The sequence below is a fragment of the Cutaneotrichosporon oleaginosum genome (assembly GCF_008065305.1).
Source record: "Cutaneotrichosporon oleaginosum strain ATCC 20508 chromosome Unknown ATCC20508_contig01, whole genome shotgun sequence".
Taxonomy (NCBI): Eukaryota; Fungi; Basidiomycota; class Tremellomycetes; order Trichosporonales; family Trichosporonaceae; genus Cutaneotrichosporon; species Cutaneotrichosporon oleaginosum.
This window is the reverse complement of record NW_027072170.1, coordinates 368,170-392,047: the sequence shown is the minus strand read 5'-3', so window position 1 is coordinate 392,047 and position 23,878 is coordinate 368,170. Positions and strand designations below refer to the sequence as shown.

General features: G+C 57.8%; 10 protein-coding genes across 10 annotated transcripts; 3 read left to right on the top strand and 7 right to left on the bottom strand.

Moving 5' to 3' along the window:
• Positions 1 to 173: 173 nt before the first annotated feature.
• On the top strand, positions 174 to 1,796 carry COLE_00169 (uncharacterized protein; the record flags this gene model as incomplete). Its single annotated transcript, XM_018421208.2, has 2 exons — positions 174 to 345; positions 385 to 1,796. 2 exons carry the CDS (start codon positions 174 to 176, stop codon positions 1,794 to 1,796), a joined length of 1,584 nt encoding a protein of 527 aa, XP_018280998.1.
• Positions 1,797 to 1,957: 161 nt separating this feature from the next.
• Positions 1,958 to 3,374, bottom strand: COLE_00168 (mitochondrial 37S ribosomal protein uS2m; the record flags this gene model as incomplete). Its single annotated transcript, XM_018422352.2, has 3 exons — positions 1,958 to 2,300; positions 2,696 to 3,203; positions 3,311 to 3,374. 3 exons carry the CDS (start codon positions 3,372 to 3,374, stop codon positions 1,958 to 1,960), a joined length of 915 nt encoding a protein of 304 aa, XP_018280999.1.
• A 501-nt stretch (positions 3,375 to 3,875) lies between these two features.
• COLE_00167 (uncharacterized protein) lies at positions 3,876 to 4,459 on the bottom strand (the record flags this gene model as incomplete). Its single annotated transcript, XM_018426447.2, has 3 exons — positions 3,876 to 4,169; positions 4,215 to 4,382; positions 4,427 to 4,459. The coding sequence occupies 3 exons, from the start codon at positions 4,457 to 4,459 to the stop codon at positions 3,876 to 3,878; spliced, it is 495 nt and encodes a 164-aa protein (XP_018281000.2).
• Positions 4,460 to 5,060: 601 nt separating this feature from the next.
• On the top strand, positions 5,061 to 8,372 carry COLE_00166 (uncharacterized protein; the record flags this gene model as incomplete). The annotated part of the gene is made up of 5 exons (XM_018425938.2): positions 5,061 to 5,165; positions 5,210 to 5,301; positions 5,341 to 5,454; positions 5,491 to 5,953; positions 5,991 to 8,372. The coding sequence occupies 5 exons, from the start codon at positions 5,061 to 5,063 to the stop codon at positions 8,370 to 8,372; spliced, it is 3,156 nt and encodes a 1,051-aa protein (XP_018281001.1).
• Positions 8,373 to 8,589: 217 nt separating this feature from the next.
• Positions 8,590 to 13,246, bottom strand: COLE_00165 (uncharacterized protein; the record flags this gene model as incomplete). Its single annotated transcript, XM_018422353.2, has 20 exons — positions 8,590 to 8,815; positions 8,856 to 9,155; positions 9,191 to 9,366; positions 9,402 to 9,893; positions 9,930 to 10,131; positions 10,167 to 10,372; positions 10,408 to 10,620; positions 10,658 to 10,787; positions 10,829 to 10,928; positions 10,962 to 11,089; positions 11,131 to 11,220; positions 11,259 to 11,572; positions 11,622 to 11,726; positions 11,765 to 11,935; positions 11,972 to 12,150; positions 12,187 to 12,412; positions 12,449 to 12,739; positions 12,798 to 12,971; positions 13,006 to 13,089; positions 13,124 to 13,246. The coding sequence occupies 20 exons, from the start codon at positions 13,244 to 13,246 to the stop codon at positions 8,590 to 8,592; spliced, it is 3,930 nt and encodes a 1,309-aa protein (XP_018281002.1).
• A 346-nt stretch (positions 13,247 to 13,592) lies between these two features.
• On the top strand, positions 13,593 to 15,844 carry COLE_00164 (uncharacterized protein; the record flags this gene model as incomplete). The annotated part of the gene is made up of 5 exons (XM_018427411.2): positions 13,593 to 13,711; positions 13,763 to 14,665; positions 14,703 to 14,725; positions 14,767 to 14,984; positions 15,506 to 15,844. The coding sequence occupies 5 exons, from the start codon at positions 13,593 to 13,595 to the stop codon at positions 15,842 to 15,844; spliced, it is 1,602 nt and encodes a 533-aa protein (XP_018281003.1).
• Positions 15,845 to 16,376: 532 nt separating this feature from the next.
• COLE_00163 (uncharacterized protein) lies at positions 16,377 to 17,546 on the bottom strand (the record flags this gene model as incomplete). The annotated part of the gene is made up of 5 exons (XM_018427414.2): positions 16,377 to 16,518; positions 16,555 to 16,609; positions 16,706 to 17,173; positions 17,220 to 17,337; positions 17,373 to 17,546. 5 exons carry the CDS (start codon positions 17,544 to 17,546, stop codon positions 16,377 to 16,379), a joined length of 957 nt encoding a protein of 318 aa, XP_018281004.1.
• Positions 17,547 to 18,619: 1,073 nt separating this feature from the next.
• COLE_00162 (uncharacterized protein) lies at positions 18,620 to 18,940 on the bottom strand (the record flags this gene model as incomplete). Its single annotated transcript, XM_018427415.2, has 1 exon — positions 18,620 to 18,940. The coding sequence occupies one exon, from the start codon at positions 18,938 to 18,940 to the stop codon at positions 18,620 to 18,622; it is 321 nt and encodes a 106-aa protein (XP_018281005.1).
• A 2,316-nt stretch (positions 18,941 to 21,256) lies between these two features.
• On the bottom strand, positions 21,257 to 22,414 carry COLE_00161 (uncharacterized protein; the record flags this gene model as incomplete). Its single annotated transcript, XM_018422354.2, has 3 exons — positions 21,257 to 21,408; positions 21,441 to 22,236; positions 22,277 to 22,414. 3 exons carry the CDS (start codon positions 22,412 to 22,414, stop codon positions 21,257 to 21,259), a joined length of 1,086 nt encoding a protein of 361 aa, XP_018281006.1.
• A 609-nt stretch (positions 22,415 to 23,023) lies between these two features.
• COLE_00160 (uncharacterized protein) lies at positions 23,024 to 23,641 on the bottom strand (the record flags this gene model as incomplete). The annotated part of the gene is made up of 1 exon (XM_018422355.2): positions 23,024 to 23,641. One exon carries the CDS (start codon positions 23,639 to 23,641, stop codon positions 23,024 to 23,026), a length of 618 nt encoding a protein of 205 aa, XP_018281007.1.
• Positions 23,642 to 23,878: the final 237 nt, after the last annotated feature.

Below are 23,878 nucleotides of genomic sequence, written 5' to 3'. Positions count from 1 at the left end.
TCTCGCTCGCGCTCGCTTGTCTGTCGCTGGATCACTGGCCTAGACGACGCTCATCCACAGCCTGACCACCCACAACTTATCATAATCCATTCCAGTGTTCTACTACTTCAGCTGTCTCTTCCTCCTCCATCCCCCCCATCCCATCTCCCATCGCATCTTGTCTCACACACATCATGTCGATCCGCCACTCGCGCTCAGAACACTTCGTGCCAAGTATGCCCAGCTCACCAAGCACCTACTCGGGCAGCTACGAAAAGCACAGCTTCAACCTCGCCCGCACGGACAGTGCCCAGCGGTCGGGCTCGGGACGGAGTAGTCTCTCACTCCCGCCCGTGCCCTTCCAATGTAAGTCTGTGCGTTTCGGCACTCGCTAACAACCTCCAGTGACATCTCATGAGCGTCTACTCCTTGCCCGCCAGAACCTCGGGTCTCCCCATGCTATCGTCCACGCCGTCCGGTATCCGCTCGCCGAGCTGCCGACCCGCGGCTTTCTCGAGGTCCGGGTCAGTGACCTCCAGTTCCGGTTGCCCCGGCTCAACGTCTGCGTAGCCGGACCCACTTCTCCCCAGCCCCGTTTCGAGAACGGCGCACCATGGGCTGCCAAGGAGATCGTCCAGGAGGGAGTGTTCGCGCCCAACCCGCACAACGACCTCGACACCGAGATGGCCACCGTCCTCCAGACCCAAGAGGAGTCGTTTGCCTCTCAGGACTTTGACCACGCGCCAATGTTCCGCGTTACCCTCCTCACCTCCCCTGATTGCGAGTACGGCTACTTTGTCGCCTGCTTCAACCACGTCATGGTCGACGGCCGTGGCGCCCTCCGCCTCGTCCACCTCCTCACCGCGCACGGCGTCAACCTCCCGATCGAGGCATTTGAAAAGCCTGCCCGTCTCGACGATACGCTCGACCTCAAGCCAGATGCACGCTACCTTGCCCCAATCGTTTTCCGTGAGATAATCGTACCCAAGCTCCCCAAGCCGCTCCAGAAGAAGTGGAAGGCCAAGGACCCGTGGCCCGGAGAGCGCATCGGAAGCCATCCCACCGATGCGCCCGCGTCGCTCAGCTTTGTCCGCGTAAGCCTCGAGGTCGTCGAGGGGTGCAAGAGGGCTGCCAAGGCCCGCGGCGTACGTACCTTCCATCCTGTCCTCAAGATGGCGTACATGGCTGCCCTGTGGCGCGTGTTCGGACCCGGCTCGACCAGCACAGGCAACAGCCTCCGCCTCGTCGCCCTTTCCAGCCGCGACGAGCGCCGCACCCGCTCCGGCCACTCGGCGATCACCGGTTGCTACATCACCAACCCCGAGTACTACACCAAGGTGTCGGGCGAGCAGAAGTTCTGGTCCGTCACCCGCACACTCGCAAACTGGATGTGTGACCGCGGCGTTTTCACCGGCCGCTACAACAACGGCCTCCTCTACGAGATTCCCGACGGTCTTACCCCAATGGACCCCAACTACGACCCGGCGCAGCCAACAGGCTGGGAGCAGTACGTTGCTGGGCGTGCTGCTGCTGCTGCCCCCTTCCGTAACTCGATTGGCCTGCACAACCTCGGCATGGCGACGCTGCCACAGGGCGCCGAGGACCATGCTTGGAGCCAGACCGCTTCCCCGTATGCTCCCGTCTGGAACATCAACATTCTCTCGCACGAGGGTGGACTCCGCCTCTCGGCAGTGTACCGAGACGGCAGTGCTGTCACCAAAGCCCAGACGGATGCCCTTTTGCACATCCTCCAGGTTGTCCTTGAGCGCATTGCGTTTGACGAGTCGGACACGACCATCGAGCGGTTGACGGCGTAATCTCAGTAGCTGGCTCGAACACACATACCTCGCATCTCTCGCCCCCTTCACGCCCATATCATCCCCCGAATAATGCCTCGCCGTCCTTTGAGTCTGATCGGCGTCTGTTGTTACTATATTTGGGATATCAATGCATAAATGGTTATCGCCTGGCTGCTCTGCTACTCCGCCTCATCTCGCTTGCCGCCCTTGAGGTTGCGGCGCCACTCCAGGTCACGAGTCTTGCGCAGGCTCGCCTTCTCCTCCTCACGCAGCCGCAGACGGCGACCCTCCTGCCCCGCCAGCGACAGGGTGCCAATCACCAGCTCGGCCGTGCGCACTGAAGCTGCGTTTGCAGGGATGGCGTACGTCACAATGCGTGGATCCATGTTCGAGTCCACGATGCCCATCGTAGGCACCTTGCGCATCGTGCACTCGCGGATGGCGCCAATGTTGTTGGCAGGGGAGGAGAAAATGACCAAGTCGGGCAGGTACGAACCCTTCATGATGGGGTCGATGCCGAAGCTGGGGTAAGCGGATTTCAAAGACTGGTGAGAGCGGGAGGCTCGTGACTTCGCGCCACAGGAAAGACAGCTTCGCTTTGGCAGGTGGGACAAGCAGGGTTGTGAGCGACCCACGCCAAGAGACGCAGAGTAGTCCCAGTGTATAGGGCATAGGACAGATCACACACGCAACGGAGCGTCGGCGTCTCAAGAGCTGTCAAACTCCCTCCCGAGGCCGCAAAGTAGCAGCGGTAGAAGCTCGGTTAGGCTCCTTGTGACCACATCGTGGGCATGCCGCCCCGCCGGATCACATCTAGGGCAATTCCAGCGGGTGTGGGCTCGCTGTTGGGTTCGCAATCCCCTCTTTGGCCTCATTCTCTTCTTCTCGCTCCGTCATCACCCGCCGAGAGCACTCACTAGGTCTCGGCGTTGGTGAGCAGGCCTGGCATCCATGACGCCGCCACGAAGCCGTTGTCACCCATGCGCGCCTTGATCTGAAGCGTGGCGTTCCGCTGCTTGCTCACAAAGAGCACGACGCCATCATCCTTGACGACGTCACGCACGACGCTCGCGCATCGGCGGAGGATACTCAGTGTCTGGTCAAGGTCGATGATGTTGAGTCCGGCGCGGTTGCCGTACACGAAGGGGAGGTATGCAGGGTGCATGATGCTCTTCTTGTGTCCGAGAGCGGCACCAGCAGCGAGAAGAGTGGAGATAGACGCCTCACGCGGCGAGGCCTTGGCGCGCGGTGCTTCAACGCCTGGAGGAAGGTACAGCGAAACCTGGTCCTCGGTGGTAGCTTGACGGCGGCGCCACTCCCGCACCTCGCCCATGTTGCGCGCCCATGCGTCGGCCTTGGATTCTCCGGGCTTCTGCGAGTATGATGGTCCCGAAGCCGCCGTTGCGGTCGTCGAGAATCGTGCCGCTACTGTCAGCACTGCGAGATGCTCATTCGGAACGAAGGGGGAAGAGCGCGCGCGCGCGGAAGCCCCGGTTGCTCCGAAAAAGCGCACATAGACCACCGATACTCACCTTGCCTAGGAGCCGCGGACAGTGCCCGGACCGCGGTGGTCGTCGCGCAGTTGATGGGCTTCATGGTGATGGTTCCAGAGGAGTGAACAGCAGACGACCAACTTTCGAGTTTTCGGCGGAAAACGCCTAAAGCGGAAGCATTTCCCTTCCACTTCTTGCTCACCTCGTCCACACACAGGATCCAGGAACGATGCTTCTGCTGCCCAATGTAGGTTGCGTACTGAGAAGCAGGGGACGATGTGATGCATGAGGTGATCTTCATGTAGATCTCTAGTGGTACAGTGCAAGTGACTATGAGGGTGTATTGGGAAATTGATATGCACATGGCGTACTGTGCAGCGCAGCGGGAGGCCGCAGCTACGCGTTTCTTGATGCGAGAGCGGAGGGCGGTCAAGAAGCATCTAAGACGAGTTTTGGAAGGGAGGCGTGACTCGATTCGGACAGCGTGGCCTTCACCACTCGAACTCGCTGCACGTTAGCTGAGGTTCTAAGAGTTGAGCCAGCCCTCAACGCGGTGGAACCTCTCCACACTGTTCGTCTGTCTTATACTCGCAGAACTCCCCACTTACCCTTGACACTTGGCAAAGAGATAATCCTTGCCATTGATGTGGATCATGCCATCCTTGAACACTGTCTTCCACTTGTTCTTGACTCGCTGAACCTTGTCATACACGCAGTAGACAATGTCGATGTCTCCCTCGCCATTCTCGATTCCATCGTCGATGCCTAGCTCATCGTCACTGTCGTCCAGATCGCTGTCAATAACCTCGTCCCCAGGGAGTAAGCCGGCGGCATTCGGCTCCGGCCGAGGCTGAGGCGCGACATCGGACAGGGCAATGTTAGGCTTGGTGTCCTCCGACTACCATCAGCAGCTGCTCGGAGCGATATTCCTTCGCAGACTCACAGCTCCCCCACGTATGCGCAGGTCTTCAGGCTCAGCCTTGACCTCAACACCGTTAGTTGGTGGCCGCGCAGCGGGGGGCTGGTGCGTCGGCTGACTTGATGCGCCAGCTTCAGTGTCGCGGTCGGCGAAGTCGGCGACCTTGGTCGCGAGCAGCTTGTGCTCCCATTTCTTGCGTGTTAGATTGCCTACTGCTCCGCAGCGTCAGTACTTACAGACTGGAGGAGAGGAAGCAGGTCCTCGTCCATGCCATACTCCTCGAAATCGACCGAGACGTTGGCAATCACGTCATCGATAATCGCACGGTAGACCGTGGGCTGAGTGGGTAAGCAAAGGACAGAGGGGATTGGGACCGCAAGGGGGGCAAAGCCAGCTTCAGGCAACATTGAAGGTTGACTGGGCAAAACATACCACGATCTTGTTCGACCTTGGGTTAGTCATGCGCCCTGTGATACATGTCTGTCTGAGTCTCTGGAGCATACATACATCTTGGACAGAGCCTTGCTCGCGATGTCAAGGGCAGAGGCGTAGGCAGCGGGATGCTTGCCTGCGTCCTTATCGGAAGCGATTGGAAAGCCGCAGAGAGACTTTGGTAGATGAGGAGTGGCGCCAGGGTGGTGCCAGCTTGCCTGGTGGGAGAGGATGAGTGGGCAACGTCAACCAGCTGAATATATACCAGAACAGGGGTTGGCTGGGGCCCACACCCCAGTGATATTATTTGGCTGATTTATTCAGCATTTATCCCAAGGTGGAGGTGGAGGTCAAGTCGAGGATTTCCATCTCGTGCGGGTTTGGGGTTCACTGCTGCTGTTGTTGTTGTTGCTCTCTTCAATAGTACTCTGGCCCGTCATGAGGAAAAAGCTCGACCCACGTATTCAGGCGCTCATCGCCAATGGTGTCCGCACCAACCACCGCTCCTTCTTCGTCATGGTTGGCGACCGCGGACGCGACAACGTGCGTCATAATATACGACCACCGGTGTCTCGAACTGACTTCAGATTGTCAACCTTCACTACCTTCTGTCCCAGGCGCGTGTCAGCTCAAGGCCAAATGTTCTCTGGTGCTACAAGAAGGACCTTGGATTCACTACGTAAGCCCTGATGTCGTCTGTCGCTCCTGCTGACCTCTGTCACCGCAAGAAGCGTGAGGCCAAGATCAAGCGTGACATCAAGCGAGGTATCCGCGAGGCCAACGAGCAGGATCCGTTTGAGCTGTTTGTCGCGGTTACTGACATTCGCTATGCGTAAGTCATGATCACTTGGACATGAGCTGACCGCAGATACTACAAGGATTCAGCCAAGATCCTTGGTCAGACTTTTGGCATGCTTGTCCTCCAAGACTACGAGGCCATCACGCCAAATCTACTTGCCCGGACCATCGAGACGGTTGAGGGAGGTGGAATTGTGGTGCTTCTTCTCAAGACCATGTCCAGTTTGAAGCAGTTGTACGCCATGTCGATGGACGTTCACGCCCGCTACCGCACCGATGCGCACCAGTTTGTCAAGCCGCGCTTTAACGAGCGCTTCATCCTCTCCCTCGGCTCAAACCCCGATTGCCTGGTGCTTGACGACGAGTTGAATGTTCTGCCCATCTCCAAGGGCAAGGACATCGGAATGCTGGGAAACTCGGACGATGACCGTGGGCGGAAGAAGAAGGCGGAGGAACTCAAGGACATGAAGGAGGACCTGGACGGCGTGGAGATCGTTGGCCCACTGGCCAAGCTTACTAAAACTGTGGATCAGGTGAGCTCTTCTGCTGTTGTGCTGAGGCTGACTTCAGGCTAAGGCCCTGCTCACATTCGTGGAGGCGATCTCAGAGAAGACACTGTCATCCACCGTCGCGTTGACCGCCGGGCGAGGTCGCGGAAAGTCTGCTGCTCTTGGCCTTGCCATCGGCGCCGCTTTGGCACATGACTACTCGAATATTTTCGTCACATCGCCCGACCCCGAGAATCTGAAGACATTGTTCGAGTTTGTGTTCAAAGCGCTTGACGCCCTCGGCTACGAGGAGCACATCGACTACGACGTTGTGCAGTCTACGAATCCTGAGTTCAAGAAGGCTATCGTGCGCGTCAATGTCTTCCGCGGCCATCGCCAGACGATCCAGTACATCGCACCCGAGGACGCTCATGTGCTTGGCCAGGCCGAGCTCGTCATCATTGACGAAGCAGCGGCGATTCCTCTGCCACTTGTCCGCAAGCTTATCGGCCCGTATCTCGTGTTCATGGCGTCGACCATCAGCGGTTACGAGGGTACCGGCCGTTCGCTTTCACTGAAGCTCATTGAGCAGTTGCGCACGCAGACGCGGCCAACCATTGATAAGGATGGCGAGAGTAACGGCAAGACGACCTCAAGAGCTGGTGCTGCTGGCCAGGGCGGTGCTGGCCTCGTGCGAAGCTTCCGTGATATCAAGCTCGATGAGCCCATCCGTTACGCGCCTGGTGACGAGGTGGAGAAGTGGCTGAACCATCTTCTGTGCCTCGACGCTTCGGTGGTTCCCAAGGCGGTGCCAGGCTCTGTTCATCCCTCGGAGTGCGAGCTATACTACGTCAATCGCGATACGTTGTTCAGCTACCACCCGGCGTCCGAGGTTTTCCTCCAGCGCATGATGGCGCTCTACGTCGCCTCGCACTACAAGAACTCGCCCAATGATCTGCAGATGCTTTCAGACGCACCTGCGCACCACCTGTTTGTGCTCCTCCCTCCCCTTAAGGAGGATGACACCTCGCTCCCCGAGCCTCTCGTCGTGATCCAGGTTGCTCTTGAGGGTAACATCAGCAGGGAGGTGATCCTCAAGGAGATGGCACACAGCGGCACTCGCTCAAGTGGTGACATGATTCCTTGGGTCATCAGCCAGCAGTTCCAGGACAACGACTTCGCCATGCTCTCGGGCGCACGTGTCGTGCGCATTGCTACGCACCCCAGCTACATCAGAGGAGGATACGGCGCGCGTGCTCTTGAAGCTCTGGACTCCTTCTACTCGGGCAAGCTGACGGACGTGGACGCCGTGGTACCGGATGCCGCCGAGGATGCCTTTGTACGTGACTCCAAGATCAGCGCGGATGCGTCTTTGGCCACAGACACCATCACGATCCGTGACGCAGCCCGCATGCCGCCTCTTCTCCAGCGCCTGAGCGAGCGCGCGCCCGAGGCTCTCGACTACCTGGGCGTGTCGTTCGGTCTTACTCCCGACCTTTTCCGTTTCTGGAAGAGGGCCGGTTACGTGCCCCTTTACGCGAGCCAGAAGGAGAACCCGTTGACGGGCGAGTACACGCTCGTGATGTTGCGAGCGCTTTCCTCGACGATCGCCGAGGCCGAGGGATGGCTGGGCGCATTCGCCACCGACTTCAGGCAGCGATTCTTGAACCTGCTCAGCTATGACAGCTTCAAGAAGCTGAGCTCGAAGACGGCCCTTAGCGTAGTCGATGCGGCAACACGGGAGGGCGAGGAGCGCAAGGTTTTGAGCTCTGACGAGCTGAATGCCCTCATCTCGCCTTTCGATATGAAACGTCTCGAGTCGTACGCCGACAGCATGGTCGACTACCACATGGTTCTCGACCTGGTCCCTACCATTGCGATGCTCATCTACAGCAAGCGCCTGCCCGACCTCGGCCTCAGCTATCTGCAGCAGACGATCCTTGTCGGCATGGGCCTGCAGCGCAAGAGCCTCGAGGTGCTCTCGTCCGAGTTCGACAAGCCCAGCCACCAGATTCTTGCCAACTTTGGGAAGCTCCTCCGCCGCATCACCAAGGTCCTGCAAGACATCCACCGCGCAGCAATGGAGGAGAGCGAGCCCGTCGTGGCGCAGCCGACATTTACGCCCGCGGTGATGACGGTTGAAGAGGACATCAAGGAGGCCGAGCGGGAAGAGCGCGCGCGAGTGGCGGACGGCCCCAAGAGCGCTCAGCGCGAGCTCCTTGATACCCTCGACATGCGGGAATACGCGATCAACACCGAGGCCGACTTCTCAACCGCGGAAAAGCAGGTACGCGCCCTCGCGACTGCAGCACCGCAGGAGCGCGCGCGACTCAATACCACCGTCAGCATCAAGGGCGCAGCGCCTGTTGAGGAGCCCAAGGAGAAGCAGGAGGGCAAGAAGGAGAAGCGGAGAGAGAGCACGGGCGGTGCGGGAGGCAAGCGCAAGAAGGCGAAGCGCGACTAGGCCACTACATTGAACGTCATCAATACCAACTGTATGCATCAGATTCATCTTCACCCGTCTAGAACAGGTAACGTCACCTCCATGCGTCAGTGCAACGTATACCATTGAAGATTATGCGTCCAACACCAAATCAAGCCGAACCGTGTGGGGCCTTCCGTCACAGGGTGCGGCTCGTCTCTGATAATACATATGCTTGGTAACGAAAAGTGACAAGGGACTAGATGCCGATGCGTTGCCGCTCCAGCACGCTCTTCTGGCTCATGTCGCGCGAGACACGCCAGTAGTAATCGAGCACATCCTGAGCAGCGAGGCGCTGCAAGAATCCCTCGTCATGGGTGATCACAATAAGCTGGAAGTTGGTCTGGCGGCGGCGCTCGCGGATGATTTCGGCAAGCGCTTCGGCGAGGGCGTTGATGTTCTCTTGGTCGAGGTTGGTGGTGGGTCTATGCTCAGCGGATGATCACACGAGCAGTTGATACGTACTCGTCAAGGGCGAGCACACCACAACCTTGGCCGAAGCTCTCGGCCAGCGCCAGACGTATAATGATAGACGCGAGCACTTTCTGGCCCGCCGAGCAGCGCCCACGCATGTCGAGTTCGACCTGGTTCTTCACCATCACCACACGGTAGTTGTATGACTTGCGGGCACTTGTGCTCTGCTCGTCGTGATCCGACATGATGCGGAGGGTGTCAATATCCGTGCCTTGGTACGTTTTGCTCCACAGGTGGCTGATCGTGTCGTTGATCTCGTCCATCTTGATTGAGTGATATTTGAGGATGGCACAGCCGTTAGTCTTGAAACACATTGGAAAACTCACTTATCCAGTGCCTTAGCATACTTCTCAAGATCGTTGTTGGCAACCTCGCTCGTCTTGGTTTTAATGAGTTGGTCGCGATACAGTCTGTCGATGTTCCTATAATCTGCAGCAAGTGTCTTCTCCAGACGCTTGCGTTCTTCGGCCATCTGCATGACCTGTCCAGAGCATAGTTGCCACTATTTGTTAGCGGTGTTGTGGAAGAAGACCTCACCCGATTCTGCACGTCGGTCTCCTCGGCCATCTTCTGCTTGTACTCGTGGTTGAAACTCCGGCGATCACGCGCAGCCCCCTCCAGATCGAGCTCCTCCATCTCCTCCTCCACTTTCTGGATCGACCGCTCTTCAGCACGGAAGTCGATATTGCTCTTGAGGTTACGACGCGTGACGTGTGCACGGGAAACATCCTCCTGAAGTACGCTGACAGTCTTGTCGATGGCTGCGCGACGATCCTTCGTTGCTTGAATCTCCTGCCGCATGCCCTCCAAATGCGACTCGTTTTCACGCAGTTTGCGGTCGTTTCCCTCAGTGACGTAGGACTGACACGAGCGGTGTTTGGCCTCCAGCTCGTACAGGCTAGACTGATATGCGCCGACTTGCATGCTAGCACTGTCTTCTTCGTCCTGTCGCTCATTGCGGTACCGATTAAGTGCTTCATTCTTCTCGCGCCATGGAGCAGCAGCTGCCTGCGCCGCCACATCAAGTTCCTTACGTCAGCGCAGCCTATGGCTGGTGTCATTTACCTTGAGCTCGCTTTGGAGCCTAGTCAGCTGGGTCTGATGCTCCTTTAGCTGCTGCTCGTCAAGCTTGCGGCGCTCTTGCTTGGATCGCAGGTCTGTAAGTCGCATTGTCTTGCGATGAAGATCCTCTCCAATACTTCGGATCGTGTTGAGCTTCAGCTCTTTCTCACTCATGGAGAAGTTCATGTCACGCTGGAGAGTTTTGCTTCAGTCAGTCCACTGTCCTGTATGTGTGCTCACATCTCATTGGCGATCACCTCAATCTCACGCTGCACGTCATCCACGGTCTTGAGTGAACCCGTGGATTGTAGGTCTCGCTCCAGACGCTGGACGCTTGCCGTAAGGTCATCGATCTCGCCTACGAGGCGCGTCATGATGGCAGACGCGCTCTTGATGGCATTGAGATCGCGGACAGCAAGCTTAGCTGTCTGCACAGCCCGTCGTGCCTGGCTGTCAATTCATGCTCGACTCAGAAACCTACCTCGTCGACCTCATTCTGCACCGTGGCAAGCTTAGCTGTGTCGGTGGCAATCTGTTGCTCCAGCGCGGGAATTTCGGTGCGTTTCAAAGTCTTGACGCGCTCTACGGAGGGCTGAACGGCGCGCAGCCCTTCCAGTCGAGCCGTCCAGCCCTCCAGGTCAGAGGTGAGCTCAGACTGGTCTGCCGCGTTCAATTTCTGGAGGCGGGCTTGCAGCTATCATCAGCTTCGCACATTACACACAAGAGCTCACATAGGCTTGAACTGAACCCTCCTCGTTGTGTTGGATGGCACGGTCGCAGCCCATACACTTTTTCTTTGTCTTGCTAGTGTCTAGAACCCTCTTGTACCACTTCTTTGCGCTTTCACTATCTGCAAGCTCACTAAATTGATCAGCCTATACTCAGGGATAAGTGGCACTCACTCCTTCAGAATGCCAATCTCTGTTTCACAATCCTTGATGCCCTCCTCCACTGAGGATTGCTCAGCCTCCTGAAGCACGACAGAGATTGCACTTTCGAGCTCTATCTGTCAGTGGAGACAACAGATCGGCGCACTTGTCAACTCCTCCGTCCTCGCTTTGAGGTTTTGCTTCGCAATGTTGGTCGACGTCTGCAGCTGCGACAGAGTGCGCTCACTGGCGGCTGCCGCAGACTCCGCCTCTTGCTGCTCGCGGTCCTTACGGCTTGGCCGTGAGCGACTATTCCGGAACATCTGCACACTCACCCAGCCGCCTGCGTCACCTTTTCCTCCATTGTTTGCGGAGTCAGATCCGAGCCAACCAGCTCTTTGAAGCGGGCCGAATGGGTCTGAACTCTGCACTGTCAGCAATTTCAAATTAGCTGGATAATCACGAGGCTTCAATCTGGGCGTTTTTGGATTCCAGCTCGGAACGCTTGATGGATAGTTGAGCACGTGTGTCTGCCTGGCGATTGAGTGCAGTCAATTCGCCATTGAGCTTCTCCCGCGTTGCTTCCTTCTCATTCACGGCCGCCCGCCTCTCGCGCAGCAGCTCATCATAGCGGGCTTCTTGAACCTCTTGCTCCAGCGTTTCGCGGCGAGTTTCCAGCGATGCGATGTCCGTCTCGAGTACACTAATGTCGGCGTCGACAGAGCTAAACGAATCGAAACTCTGCTCCATGCTACGAATGCGATTTTGAAGCTGGCGCTGCTGGTTAGTCCTAGATGACATCGGCGGCGCTTCGCTCTGATCTCACGATCTGGTCTTCCTTGCTCGATTTGGTGGCCATAGCGGTAGTCCTCTTGTTAGCGAGCTCGTCTAGCTCAGCCTGCAGCTCGCGCTCCTTCCGCAATCCTTCGGTCTAGACATTAGCGCTCGTGACCTGAACTGCTGTCGCACTTGCAAACGCTTGAGATCGCCCTCGGCTTTGCGAACCATTTCTTGAAGCCGGTCGACGAAGTCCATCACTTTTGCGTCCTCCAATGGGCTGTAGTCATAGCCCGGAAGGTTGTAGGTCTTCGACAGCTCGCGCACCATGGTCTCACGTTCACGAAGATTCCGTTCGTACGTCTTCGCTCGTTAGCCACTACCTCTGAGGTTTCTTACCTTGCGAATCGTACGCAACTCGCCTTGCGTACTGAGCAAGTTGCGTTCACGACGGTGAAGCTCATCCAGGGCCTCATCCTCCTTATCACGTGCTTCGATCTGCTGGTCGCGCTTGCCCTCGATGGTTTTGAGATGAGTCTCAAAGTTCTGGAATTTGTGCATGAGCTCTTCGGTGGTATCTGGGCGGTCAGCAGTGAGCTGCAGGGTGTTCTTACCGCTGAGAACAGTCATGCCATCCATCATACGGTTGCGATTGGCAGTGAGCATTTCTTTACGCGCCTTCAGGTTGTCATGACGCTCAAAGATGTGCTGAAAGGCAGTGGCTCGTTTGTACAGGGCCTCATTCTCCTCCTTCAGAACATGGAAGCGCGCCTTGAGCTCTTCTGCCTCGGTCGTCCTCGCGTTCTCCTTGGCGACCATGCCGTCAAGCTCGGAGCGCATCTGGAGTTGTTAATGAGGCTCTACTCCAAAACTTACGCGCTGCGCCCGGTCTTTATCGCTCTTAAGGAACTTTAGACGTTCCAGATCGACCTTGATTTCTGCAGCACGCTCTTTGCGCAGGACCTTGATGTTATCAAGTGCCTTCGTATATTTGGTGGCTTCGAAGATGTCATCGAACTTCTTCTTGAGAGCAGCTGGTTCTGCGAGCGGCCAGTTGGAGTCCTCCTGGTGGCAGAAGATGACGTTTTCCAAAATGGCCTTCGACACTCCAAGTAACAGGGGAACCTCCTCGTCCAGCTCCGAGCATTTGGTGGAAATAGTGTTGCGCTGCTGTAAGCAGTGCAATTCAAGCGCCAGGCCGTTAGACCCTCCTCCCAGAACATACCTTCCCTGACGCTCCGCCATCATCCTTGGCGAGCAATCCCTCTAGCGTCTTCATTGTGAGGGCGCCAGTCTTCTTCGTCGTGACCTGAAGACTGCGCGTGACTGTCATGCGCTCGCGGTTGACGTTCCAAAAGCGCAGGCGGACCTGTGCCTTGACCTCCTTCTCATTTGCCATCTGTTCGTCAGCTCAATGCAGCTGCCGAGCTCACTTTTGGGTCATGGACGAATGCGCCTCCCTTGGTGTTGGGAGGGAGGTCGCCAGTGGTCGCATACTTTAGACACTCGATAATGGTCTGCATGTCAGGATGCGGTCTTGTAGACACTCACAGTCTTTCCGCTGCCATTGTGTCCCACGATGACGGTAAGAGGCGAGTAGAACTCAATGACCTGAACACGCTTGTCGTCGAAGGAGCGGATCCCTCGGATCGCAAGCTTGTTGAGGGAGGCCATGGAGCTTAGATGGCCTCTAGGCGCTCGGCTGTAAGTCGTGCGTTTATCACAAAAACACGACGTGAGAATGAGAATGAGCAATAAAGAAGAAGGAGAGAGCTGACGACGACCACCTCTGGACGAGTCCAGTCAACTGCGATCCGCCGATCCGTCAAGTGGAGGTAAGAACGCGTCGCGGAACCAAATAGAGCTGTTACCCCGCATCCTTCTCCACAACTCCGATCGAGTGTGACGCACTGGCGGAATGAGCGGGTCAAGGCATCTCCATCATCCTCTCCGGCTTCAGCATCTGCACGCTGCTTCCTCTCCCTTTCTGACTACCTACCTCCTCCCATTCACCCCTGTGATGGCCACTTCCCCTCCCCCAGACGCGCATACCGACGCAGACGACACACTCGCGATCGATCCTCCTTCCGCTGCCACCCTCACCTCCCTCACAACTCTTCTCGATCTCCCCGATGAGCTGTGAGCTGTCCAATCTAGCCAGTCGCCAGCTTCACGCACTAATTTCCTCAGGCTTTTGCGAATTGTAGCGCAACTTCCTCCTACGGCCTGGGAGCTGACGACGGTCTCGCGCGTGTGCAAGCGTCTGCACGCCATTGCCCAAGAGCAAGTTCTGTGGGCGCGTTTGTTCTACGCAGCCGGCTTTCGGTTGGCCCCAGGATATGCCGGTCGCGCTGTTGCCACCACCACTCCCCCAGGCTCTTGGGAGGATGGCGAGTTCGTAGCGGCGGCACCGGAGCGGCCCTCGCTTCTCAGCCCTGCCAAGTGGCTCGGATACGTGTACGACCTGCTGTGGCCCACAGACCTCCCACAACCCGGTGCAGTCGAGGGCTTGCAAGAAGCTGTGCCCGTTCACTACCCGACGCTGTTCCGGTCTCGCTGTGCCATCGCCGACGAAATGAGGGCCCGCGGCCCACATCACGTGTACTCCCTTCCGTCTGTCAACCCCGAGGACAACGGCGAAGGCGACGACGACGCGCCCTTCGCCCAGGCAGAGGACACGCTTGTCGCCCCGAACCACCGCTGGATGCTTACTGAGCACTCCGCTAAAGTCTACACGGTGCGCGTGCACGGTCCATGGGTCATCTCGGGCAGTCGCGACCGGACCGTCAAGCTTTGGCGCCTGCCAGCCATTCCTTGGGATGCAGCGGAGACATTGTACGGACCATCCCTTGCTGGCTCGGCGGAGGGACACGAGGGGAGTGTCCTGTCCCTGGATTTTGAGGTTGCCGACGCCACCTCTGACAAGGGATTTATGGTTACGGGCTCGAGCGACATGACAGCCAAGGTGTGGGAGATTGACTGGGGGAGTGGCGACGACGGCGAGGGGACGAGCGCACGCGTCGTGTGCGAGTTGCGGGGGGCGGCTGACCGTGTCGCCGCAGTCGCGTTCACGGACGAGTTTGTCATCACGGGGTGCGTTTGCGAGGCTAATTGTGCGGCTGACGACCAGATCCCACGATCACCAACTGCGAAGTGCGTGTGCTTGCACAGCTACGAAAGACCACTGACCACAGTTTACGACCGGAAAGCAGTGTACGCGAACAGTTACGTGTCTCCACTGCGTACCGTCGAAGTGGGGCCGATTTGCGGAATCTCTCTCAATTCGCGCGGTCTGTCACGAGCAGTCGTCGCCACGACCGAGGGCCGCTGGGTGATCGTCGATCTCGGCACGGGCGAACGTCTTCTGCGGGGCGGCGAGGGTGACGAGGGTTATGGATGTGTCGTGTGGCAGGTGAGTGGCAACCCTCTCTACTTCTCGTACCTGCGCGTGCGGATTGGCAAAGGACAGCATTTCTCCAGGCGCGGAGTCACGAGCGTTCAGTCGCGTGCCGTGACGGAAGGATTCCCTGCACTCCCGTGTCCGTGTCTGTCGGAGCTTTGCTGTGAAAGGACATGAGTTTAGGCGGGTCGATGCCCTTCAGGAAAGTCCTGCTTCTCCTCTGAGGGCTGGGCTTTCCGACTCTGCTTGCATACTGCGCATGAGGTGTGGTCGTCACGTCCACGGTTCCGCTTACCGCTTCGGAGGAGGAGTGGGTGCTGGAGAGCCTCGCATATTTGCCTGACTCTGAAGTGTGGAACTCGATGTTCTGCAAGAGTGAGGGGTGTGCGCGGGAGTGGCATCGACCCACCGACCTGGCGGGCAGTCGCTGGGTGCCAAGACTTGAGACCCACAAGTCGTCCTATGTGCATCTTCAGGAGGGTGGTTGGGCCGAGTCACCTCCATCTCACCCAGTGACTGCCTGCTGACTCCAGGACGACTACATTCTCGTCGGCGCCGAGGGCGGCAAAACAATCCTGTTTTCAGGTCTTTACGCACACCGGATGCGGACATACCGCGGGCCGAAGAAGCGGCTCATGCGCGCAGTTCACCTGGATCTGCCCAACAACGTGCTACTGAGCGCGGGCCACGACGGTCACATCCACTTCACCGATCTCGACAGCTGGGACCACTATCGCAGCTACGAGCTGGGCGGGGCGCCGGTGTTTGGGATGGACGTCGATGGCCTCAATTTGGTGTTTGGAACGGGAGATGGTGCTGTTGGGTTTGTGCGTTACGGATTTGGTCTTCCGTATTCGGGTATGTTTGTATGACATTGGGCCATGGCCCAGCGGCCATCAGGTTCCTGCGACCTCCACTCCCCGACGGAACTTCACTCGCTGGTATGTATCCTTGTGAAGCATAACTGTGACTGCGAGGAGCTGTAAGATGTGAGAAATCGGAATTACTTACATACCAGCTACTCCCTGCCATCCCATGCCATTTAGGTGTTGTTGAGTTGAGGACGATCACTTGAAGGAGATCCGAGAGCACGCTTCAGTGTACGTGCGCACTGGCTGGATGCGTCATCAGTACTGCAACAGTCTGCGGCTTGCCAGCCACAGCCGCGGGCCGCAGGACGACACGGGCGCGCAGTAAGGTCGTAGGCATACGGATCAAGTTGGGATCCAAGGTGTAGGTTACTCTGTCGAAGCAGCAAAGTCTTCAAAAAACGCTAAGCTCGACGATACATGGCTGGTGTGCGCATTATATGTGCATGTTTCCATGAACCAAATACCGAAACAGACTGCTCAATGTCCAATGCTGTGCTGGGTATCTATGAGAATACTTTGTCCTCAACCAAGTCTAGCGACGACGACGCTCCTCGTTGGTGCCAAACTTGCGCACGCATCGCTCGCCCTCAAGAACCCACCCGCGGGCGCACCGCCACTGCTTGCAGACGCCCTTGGAGCAGGAGGCACCTCCGATGGCAGCTCCGACAGTGCAGCTCGATGTCAGCAAGGAAGCAAAGAGAGAAACTCACTCGACACCGGTAGCATTGCGGTGCGGCTGGTCGTAGTAGCCAGAGAGGCACCCTCCTGAGAGATCAGCATGTGGAAACATATGGAGGGCGTGTGTGGGAGGGCGAAAGGATCTGTCAAAGTGCACGACCGGCGGGCTAGGAGTGTACTCACCGCAGTTCTCGAGGTCAGTGCTCGTGTCGGAGCATTCCCAAGCGTGGGCCGAGCCGGGGAGGAGACACGCATCAGAGCCACGGAGACAGGGAGAGTTGTTCTCGGCAAGACGCTTCTGCATGGCGAGCTGGCGCCGCTTGCGGGCGGCTTCACCGGAGGCAGCAATGTTGGGATTGTTGTAAATGTTCTGAACATTACGGTTGCAGGTGGCAGAGGTGCCGGGGGTGAGGAAGCTGGCGCATTGACAGGTAAACTGGGTGCCGACGAGGTTCGGAGTCATGATGAGATACTTGTACGACTGGCAGGCGACGAAGCAAGAGTCGGCGTCAGTGGTCTGGAATGCTGCGGGCGAGCCAAGTCCGGGAACACTGCCGGTGGTGCAGCCCGTGAAGTCGAGAAGGTCGGCGGGTGCGTCGAGATAGTTGATGGTGTAGGTAGCAATGCCGCAGACTCCGTTGGCGTTCGTTCCTGTCAAACGTCAGAGTGGCGGAGAAGAGTTGGCAAAAGCACTTACCAGCGGTAGTGTAAAAAGCGGTGGGCTGCAAGTTGGTGCAGTAGCAGTTTGAGAGGAGACCAACGATGCCCGGCTGCCAAATCGAGTAGGTTGTTCCTGCAGTTCCCTGGCAGTATGTCTGAAGTCAGATGAGGGAGCATCGCGTGTACTTACGGGGCATCCAGTCACCGAGTTGGCGGGAGACAAAGCGGTGGTGACGACGTTGACGAGACCAGTGAGGAGGTTGGTTACGAGGAGGGGGCCGGCACACTGGACAAAGGCGTAGTCGGCGCGGACCTGTATGGCGAGAAGGGCAAAGCCCAGGAGAGCATTGGCGAAGGTGCGCATGATGAGAGATGGAGTAGAAGGAAGGTGAGGAGTTTGTCGAGGAGAGTGAAGTGTATACAACTATACAGGCGGAGGGGGAGGGTGGGAGGGGGGAGGGAGGGAGAAGAGCGGCAGAGAGAGAGAGTGAGAGAGAGGAGTGAGGAGAGAAGAAGAGATGGGGGGAAAGACAGAGTGAGATGCCCACCTCCAGAGTATATAACGGGGATCTGGGTTGACTGGACTCGCTCATCGGCGCCGGGGGAAGGAGAGAACGGGGTGCGAGCTGGGAAAGGGCGCAGGTCGGACGCCGGAAGGCCGGAGGGGCGAAGGAAAGCGCAGCTTAGTGCCAAGGGAAGGAGGGTGTTGATCGTGTCGGGCATGTCGGGGGATCGACTGAGCAATCGAGTGCGAGCATGTGAAGAAGCAAACAACATCCCACAACGCGCAGCGCCAGAGATTCAGTGGCGGTGAGCTCATGAGCTTGAGCTAGTGGTCTGTGATCTGTGAGATCGCGAGGGGAAGCGCGCAAGAGCGCGAGAGCGCGAGGTGGTAAGAGCAACTCCCACGTTCCCTCGATCCCTCGAGGTTTACTCTGTTTGGGGAGAATCGTTGCGGTTGACCTGACCTGGCCTGTGAGGCCTTTGAGCTTGCGGATTGTGTGTTTGTTTGTTGACGCTGCGTGCCTGCGCAGTCTCCGGGCTCCTCTCAATTCACACCGTCCTGCATTGTATGCAGCCTCTCAATACACTGTTCACGACTGAGTACTGAGTTGCAAGTCTGAACCGATGGAACAGCGCGGTCGAGAGTGTGATTCCTGAGGCTGTGGCGTAGAGCGTAAGATACTCATCATGCCAAGATGAATGTGGCGCAAAGTGCCACACATCTCTCATTCCTCCACCCGGATCCGGCTACATCCATGGCATGTTCACTGTCGGCCATCGAGAGCCTAATCCTAATCTTACCCTGTTCGTTTAGATCGCGTGTAGGTCGAGCCGCGCCAACCGAGACTCATGAGATGCATGTGTGCTTGTAATGTGCATGCGAGAGACCCCGGCGGCTGTTCATTGGGCCCAATACAGGTTGTGGGGGAGATGTCAGAGGGGCATAAGAAGATCTAGGATGGTTGGAAGGCTGAGCCTGGAGCTGTAGAGCTGTCGATCTGTCGAGTAGCGAGAGCGCTCAAGCGCTCGTGTCCTCCACGCGATCCACGCCGTACGCCATGTTGGATACTGAATTGACTCAAACATGCCAGTCTGAAAAGGCCAGGGTTGCAGGGCAGATAAGAACAATGCGCCGTGTTCATGGATCATGGAGCATGGAGCGTGGAAGCGAGGTGAGAGGTGAGAGAAGCGGGCAATGCGGCATTCTCGTCGGCCGTGAGCGAAAGCAAACACGTGAAGACACAAGCAACGCATTCCGCCATTTCTGCATTCGCCGTTCCAGCGTTCCGCACCGCTTTGCTGGGCTCCTTGACTCCCTCATGCCCCCACGTTCTCACCCTGTCGTGTGTCAATTGCGGCCTGCTCTCGCTTCCTCGATCCTCGAGTACTCGTGGTCGGTGATATTTTTTCGCGCCAGAAATGTAATCACGCCTTGATGACCGAGGGCCGAGGGGTGACAGCCGCGGCAGTAACATCACACGGCATTTCCGAGATCTGGGGTGCCAGGAGACACATTCAGTAAAATTCCCAGCCCTGGTTTTGAACACGGCCCAGAAGATTGAATTGTAATAAGTCAGGCCCCTCACTGCGGTGTTCTCTCACGATCTATAAAAGCTCTCCTCGCATAGCTCGCATGACGCACGTGAATCAATTGGGATCGACAAGATTAAGGGTGGTGTCCCAGATGGATCGATGGAAGGAGCAGAAGAGTGCCAGTCACGACCCTGCGGCTGGCGGCATGGCGGGGATCTCACAACACCGCCGTTGATTGCAAGATCTCCGTTGATCCGTCATCCGTGTGGGCCGTGTGACCGACCGTGTGATCAACGACGGCGCCTTCGCTCTACGTCATTGTCATTGATCACTCTTCAATCAACAACGCCGAGGAAAAGCAGCAGACGGATACTCGCCGGCTGCAGCTCGGTTCCGTTGCATGATAATTGCATGTATCGCAAGCTAGGCAAGGTATCGTGTCCAACGACGTTTCTGCCTCCTTCAGATCGTCAGACAAATGCGCTCCAGGCTCCCGGGACTAACACCGATCTGGAGGGTCCCGGTGTCTGAATGATCTGTTTTAGGTCGGGCAGAGACATCGGAGGAAGCACCAATTCTGATCCTGCAAAGTGTCCGAAACGCTCTTTGATCCCATACGATCGTAGGATCGTAGGGCCTGCCGCATCGCCGCAACAAAGCCGCGGCGCGCGGCGGCGAGGGTGGAGAGGGTGCGACCGGCATTTCCGCAATCCCAACTGACACACCCGAACAATTCGGCCTAAGGTGCAGCATTCAGTCCGAACCGCGAGCCGCAAGCCGATAGGCGCCCCGGGCCGTTAAGCTATCACATACCGCGCGCGATCATACGTGGGCCTCTGGTGGAATTGGTGCGGCCGGGAATGCTTGGTCAGAGTGGGGTGTGGAATAGGACCGAGTCTGCGAGTCTGCGAGTCTGCAGGCTGCGGTCTCGTGGGGTGTCCACTTCAACACGTGTGCTTGCTCAAGATGTTTGGTGAGTTGTTGTGCTGTCGTACTCTCGTCAGCTCTTGCAGGTGTTGCCCCATACGGCCCATTCTTGATCCCTGATCGGCCCGATGAGCTTGGGGTGCTGGGTGCTGCTGTACATCCCGATCTCCTCGGCCATCCGGGATGGCGTCCGGTTTCACTCACATTCCAATGCCCGTGGGAGCTTGAAGCCGTTTGTGGCAGTCTTGGCGGAGTGGCTGTCCGGATCTCAAACACCACTCTGCTCCACCATACTGGGCTACTCGGACCATGCTCGCTCACTGACATGCCGATCACTGCCAGATCGCCAGAAGAATCGCGGTGCACAGCCGGTGGTACTGTGGTGTGGTGGGTTTGAGACAGCGACGCTCGCTTGGTCGCGTGATAGCCTCGCCGATCGTCAACAGTTTTCTGTCCTGCTTAAACTTGAAGGTGAGGCATGTAGGCCCGCTGTTAAACCTATGCCTCGTGAATTGGTGGACTAAAGCTAATAACACGAGAGCCTGATGATGCCGACTGCCATCATGCCATTGAAAGTCTTTGGGGGGGGGGAGAGGGGAACGTTTGGGGTGTTGTGCTGCCACATGCCACATGGATCCAGGTAAGAACTCGGCGAGACCAACATTGTCACCTGACGGAGGGTCGGCGTTCTCGACGATGCTCGGGGTCGCTTGCCGTTTGCATGTGCGGACAACTCGGGTTCTGGTCTCCCCCACCTCCACAATTCAACAACGCGTTTATGGTTAGAAAATGGCAGCCTCATCCCCTTGATCCCCTCACCCCATCAGACTTTCCCCCCACATGTGCCTCCGACCCCAACGCTCATTGCGAATACCACCGATTGCTCAAGCGCCCCCGGTTGTACTAACAGATACATGGTTCGGTAGGGCTACAGAGTTAACAGGCGAAGCGACGTGGGAGGAGGAGAGGAAGAGACTCTACAGTTGAGCCATCCAAGGGTGCGCAGGGCGGAAGGAATGCCTCGGCTCGGCTGGCAGTGTCCTGAGCAGCGAAGCGAGCGATTATTGAGAATTTGAGCACGGAGCAGACAAAGCACGATTTCTCACCCCGTTAGGATCTGGAGGAAGCACCACGACGCTCCTGTTTTCTCTTCCTTTTCGTCCCCGCTCTCGAAGCAGTTTGAGCCGCGAGTCGACCAAGCGGCGTAGCGTCGCTGCCCGCCACCTCGAGACTCATGATGCGGTCCAGCGACGGCGTGAGACCTGGCATCAGTCTGATTCAGAGAAACGCTCACCTTTCTCGTCGACGAGCCAGTGTGCAATGTCATACGCTTCGCTCTTGAGCGCCAGGTCGACCCACTCTCGAGGGCACTGCAACCTGTCCGACTTGAGCAGAGGGATGTTTCTCGCGCCGCTCCCGCCGTGTTCAGTGGGCTGCTGGTCATCCACCTCAACAAGCAGCTTCATCATCTTGAGATCCTTGTTGTGGATGGCTGCCCGGAACGCAATGTGCTCGCTCATTGTGACCTTGGCACCGCGCTCGAGCAGGAAGCGGACCAGCTCGTAGTTGGCATCCGCTGCGCCCCGCATGAGAGGATATGAGCTATCCGCATCCGGAGGGATATCGAATCGCTCAACCAGATACCGGACAAAAGGGTGAAGTCGTGGCCGTGCGCCTTCCGGCGTGCGAAGGAGGCGGCGGGGAATCTTGTTAGGACGCGGAGTCGGGCGTGGAGGAGAGGGTGGAGGTGGCGTGTCGCCGGGCTCAAGTCCGTCCCACAACTGATGCTCCTTGCTACGCTCCCATTGCCTCAGCTGCTCCTCTCGTTCTGCGCGCTCGTAGTCACGAAGGCGCCGCTCCCAGAGCTCTAGCACGCGCTCGAGAACGTCTTGGTTGCAGAGGCGCAGGGAGAGGATCTGGTCGAGGACTGCGGCTCCCTTCTTGGCGCTACAAATCTGTTCCTTGGCTGTACACCGAGTGTACAGGGCCCAACGAGCCTTGTAGTTGATGTCGTCAAAGGAAATCCGCATTTGCTTGTCGACGACGCCGAAGGCCGCGCTGCCGGAGTACAAGTGGATCTGCCTCAAAATCTGCGGTCAGAAAGCGCACTCGAGGACAGGTATGACTTACCTCATCTGGGAGATCGAAAAGCCTTGCAGATGGTTGCACGCGCGTCACGACCTTGGCTGAAGAGACGAGAGCGCATGAGCGAGGAAGGTTCAGACTGAGTTGGGGTCGGTCCGACCTGGAGAGAGATTCGAACGCCATTGTCGGTGACCTCTGCGGCCAGGTCGTACGCGCAGAGTAAACGAGCTCAACGCGAAAAGGGGAGACGCCAACGTTAAGAGTGGTAGGCCAGATGTATAGCAGCTGTGCGATGGTTTGGTAGGGACGCTTGTGGAAGGGCTTGCCGGAAGGTGCGAGGTCTGCGCCCGCCCGGGCGGTCGCGGGGTCCGTCCCCTTTGCCTCTCTCACACCTGCACGAGGATCCCGAAGCTGATGCCTCGGCTGGAGCCGTCCTCGCCGGTGTCTGTGAAAACCTGGCCGAGGTGTCGCTTTAGTTTGGAGTAAGTTGCAGGCGGAGAGTGACAGTCGAGGAGATGGAGAAGGAGTTGCGCGGCGTGGGACCCGCTCAACACTTCGCCGATCAGCAACCGAAAGTCTGGGTGGCAAATTACATGTCACGTGCGCATTAGGTCATCAACCGTGACCAGCGTCGAGGACTGGCGGCTGTTGTTTCGGTGCGGAAGTCGCTCTAATATGTGTAAGACGTAATGCACCGCCAGCGGAAGAGCTGGTGTGGCGCGCAGAGAATTGGGCGGGGGGGTACATTGCTCTGTGCATGCAGCGAAAGTAATGCGATATCGTGCTGATACTCTACTCTGGCGCTCCAGCACCCTCCAGGACGCGCACCATCTCCGCGTATCCTCGTTCCCGCGCGTGCTTGAGCGCGCTCACTCCGTCTTTATCCCTGATTCCCAGGTCTGCACCCGCCTCGAGCAAAATCTTGACAATCTCGACATGCTTGTGCCCGCCGTCGCCGAGAATGACAGCCTCGAGCAGCGCCGTCCATCCAAGATGGTTGACGTGGTTGACTTTGATGCCCGTCTGGACGACGCGGCGGACATACTCGACATGTCTCCGCTCGCTCGCGGGGATCACACTGATTCCGCCGTACCGGTTGCGCAGGTTCATGTCCGGGTCGTATGGGAGGATGGCCTCGAGCATCGCGACGGAGCCCGTTACGCCCGTCACCAGCCAGGGCGTTTGGCGCAGGTCGTCCATTGCATTGGGTGAGGCACCGGCCTCTAGAAGCACTTTTGCGGCTGGAACGTCATCGGCTAGCGAGGCGAGGAGGAGCGGCGTGCGCTGCGTGGTGTCACGGGCGTCGGGGTTGGCACCGGCCGCCAGCGCGGAGCGGAGGGCACTGACGTCAATCGGAGAGGTCGAAGCCGCCCGTAGGAGTGCAGCGTCAGCGTCGGATGAGGCGGACATGGGTGAGGGGTTTGACGAGACTTGTAAATCTGACTGTGGGGAAGTAGTGACGGCGAAGTCACTGGTGAGAACATGTAGCCTGTTTGTCTGCCTGATGACGCATGCAACATGGTGGGCAGCACGAATGGATCCATTCAGCCGATTGAGTTGTGCTGACAGTTACCAAGTGGGGCAGGACCGGATTGTACACAGCAGTGTCAATCATCTCAGCCTGCAGAAAGCCTCACTGGTCCAATG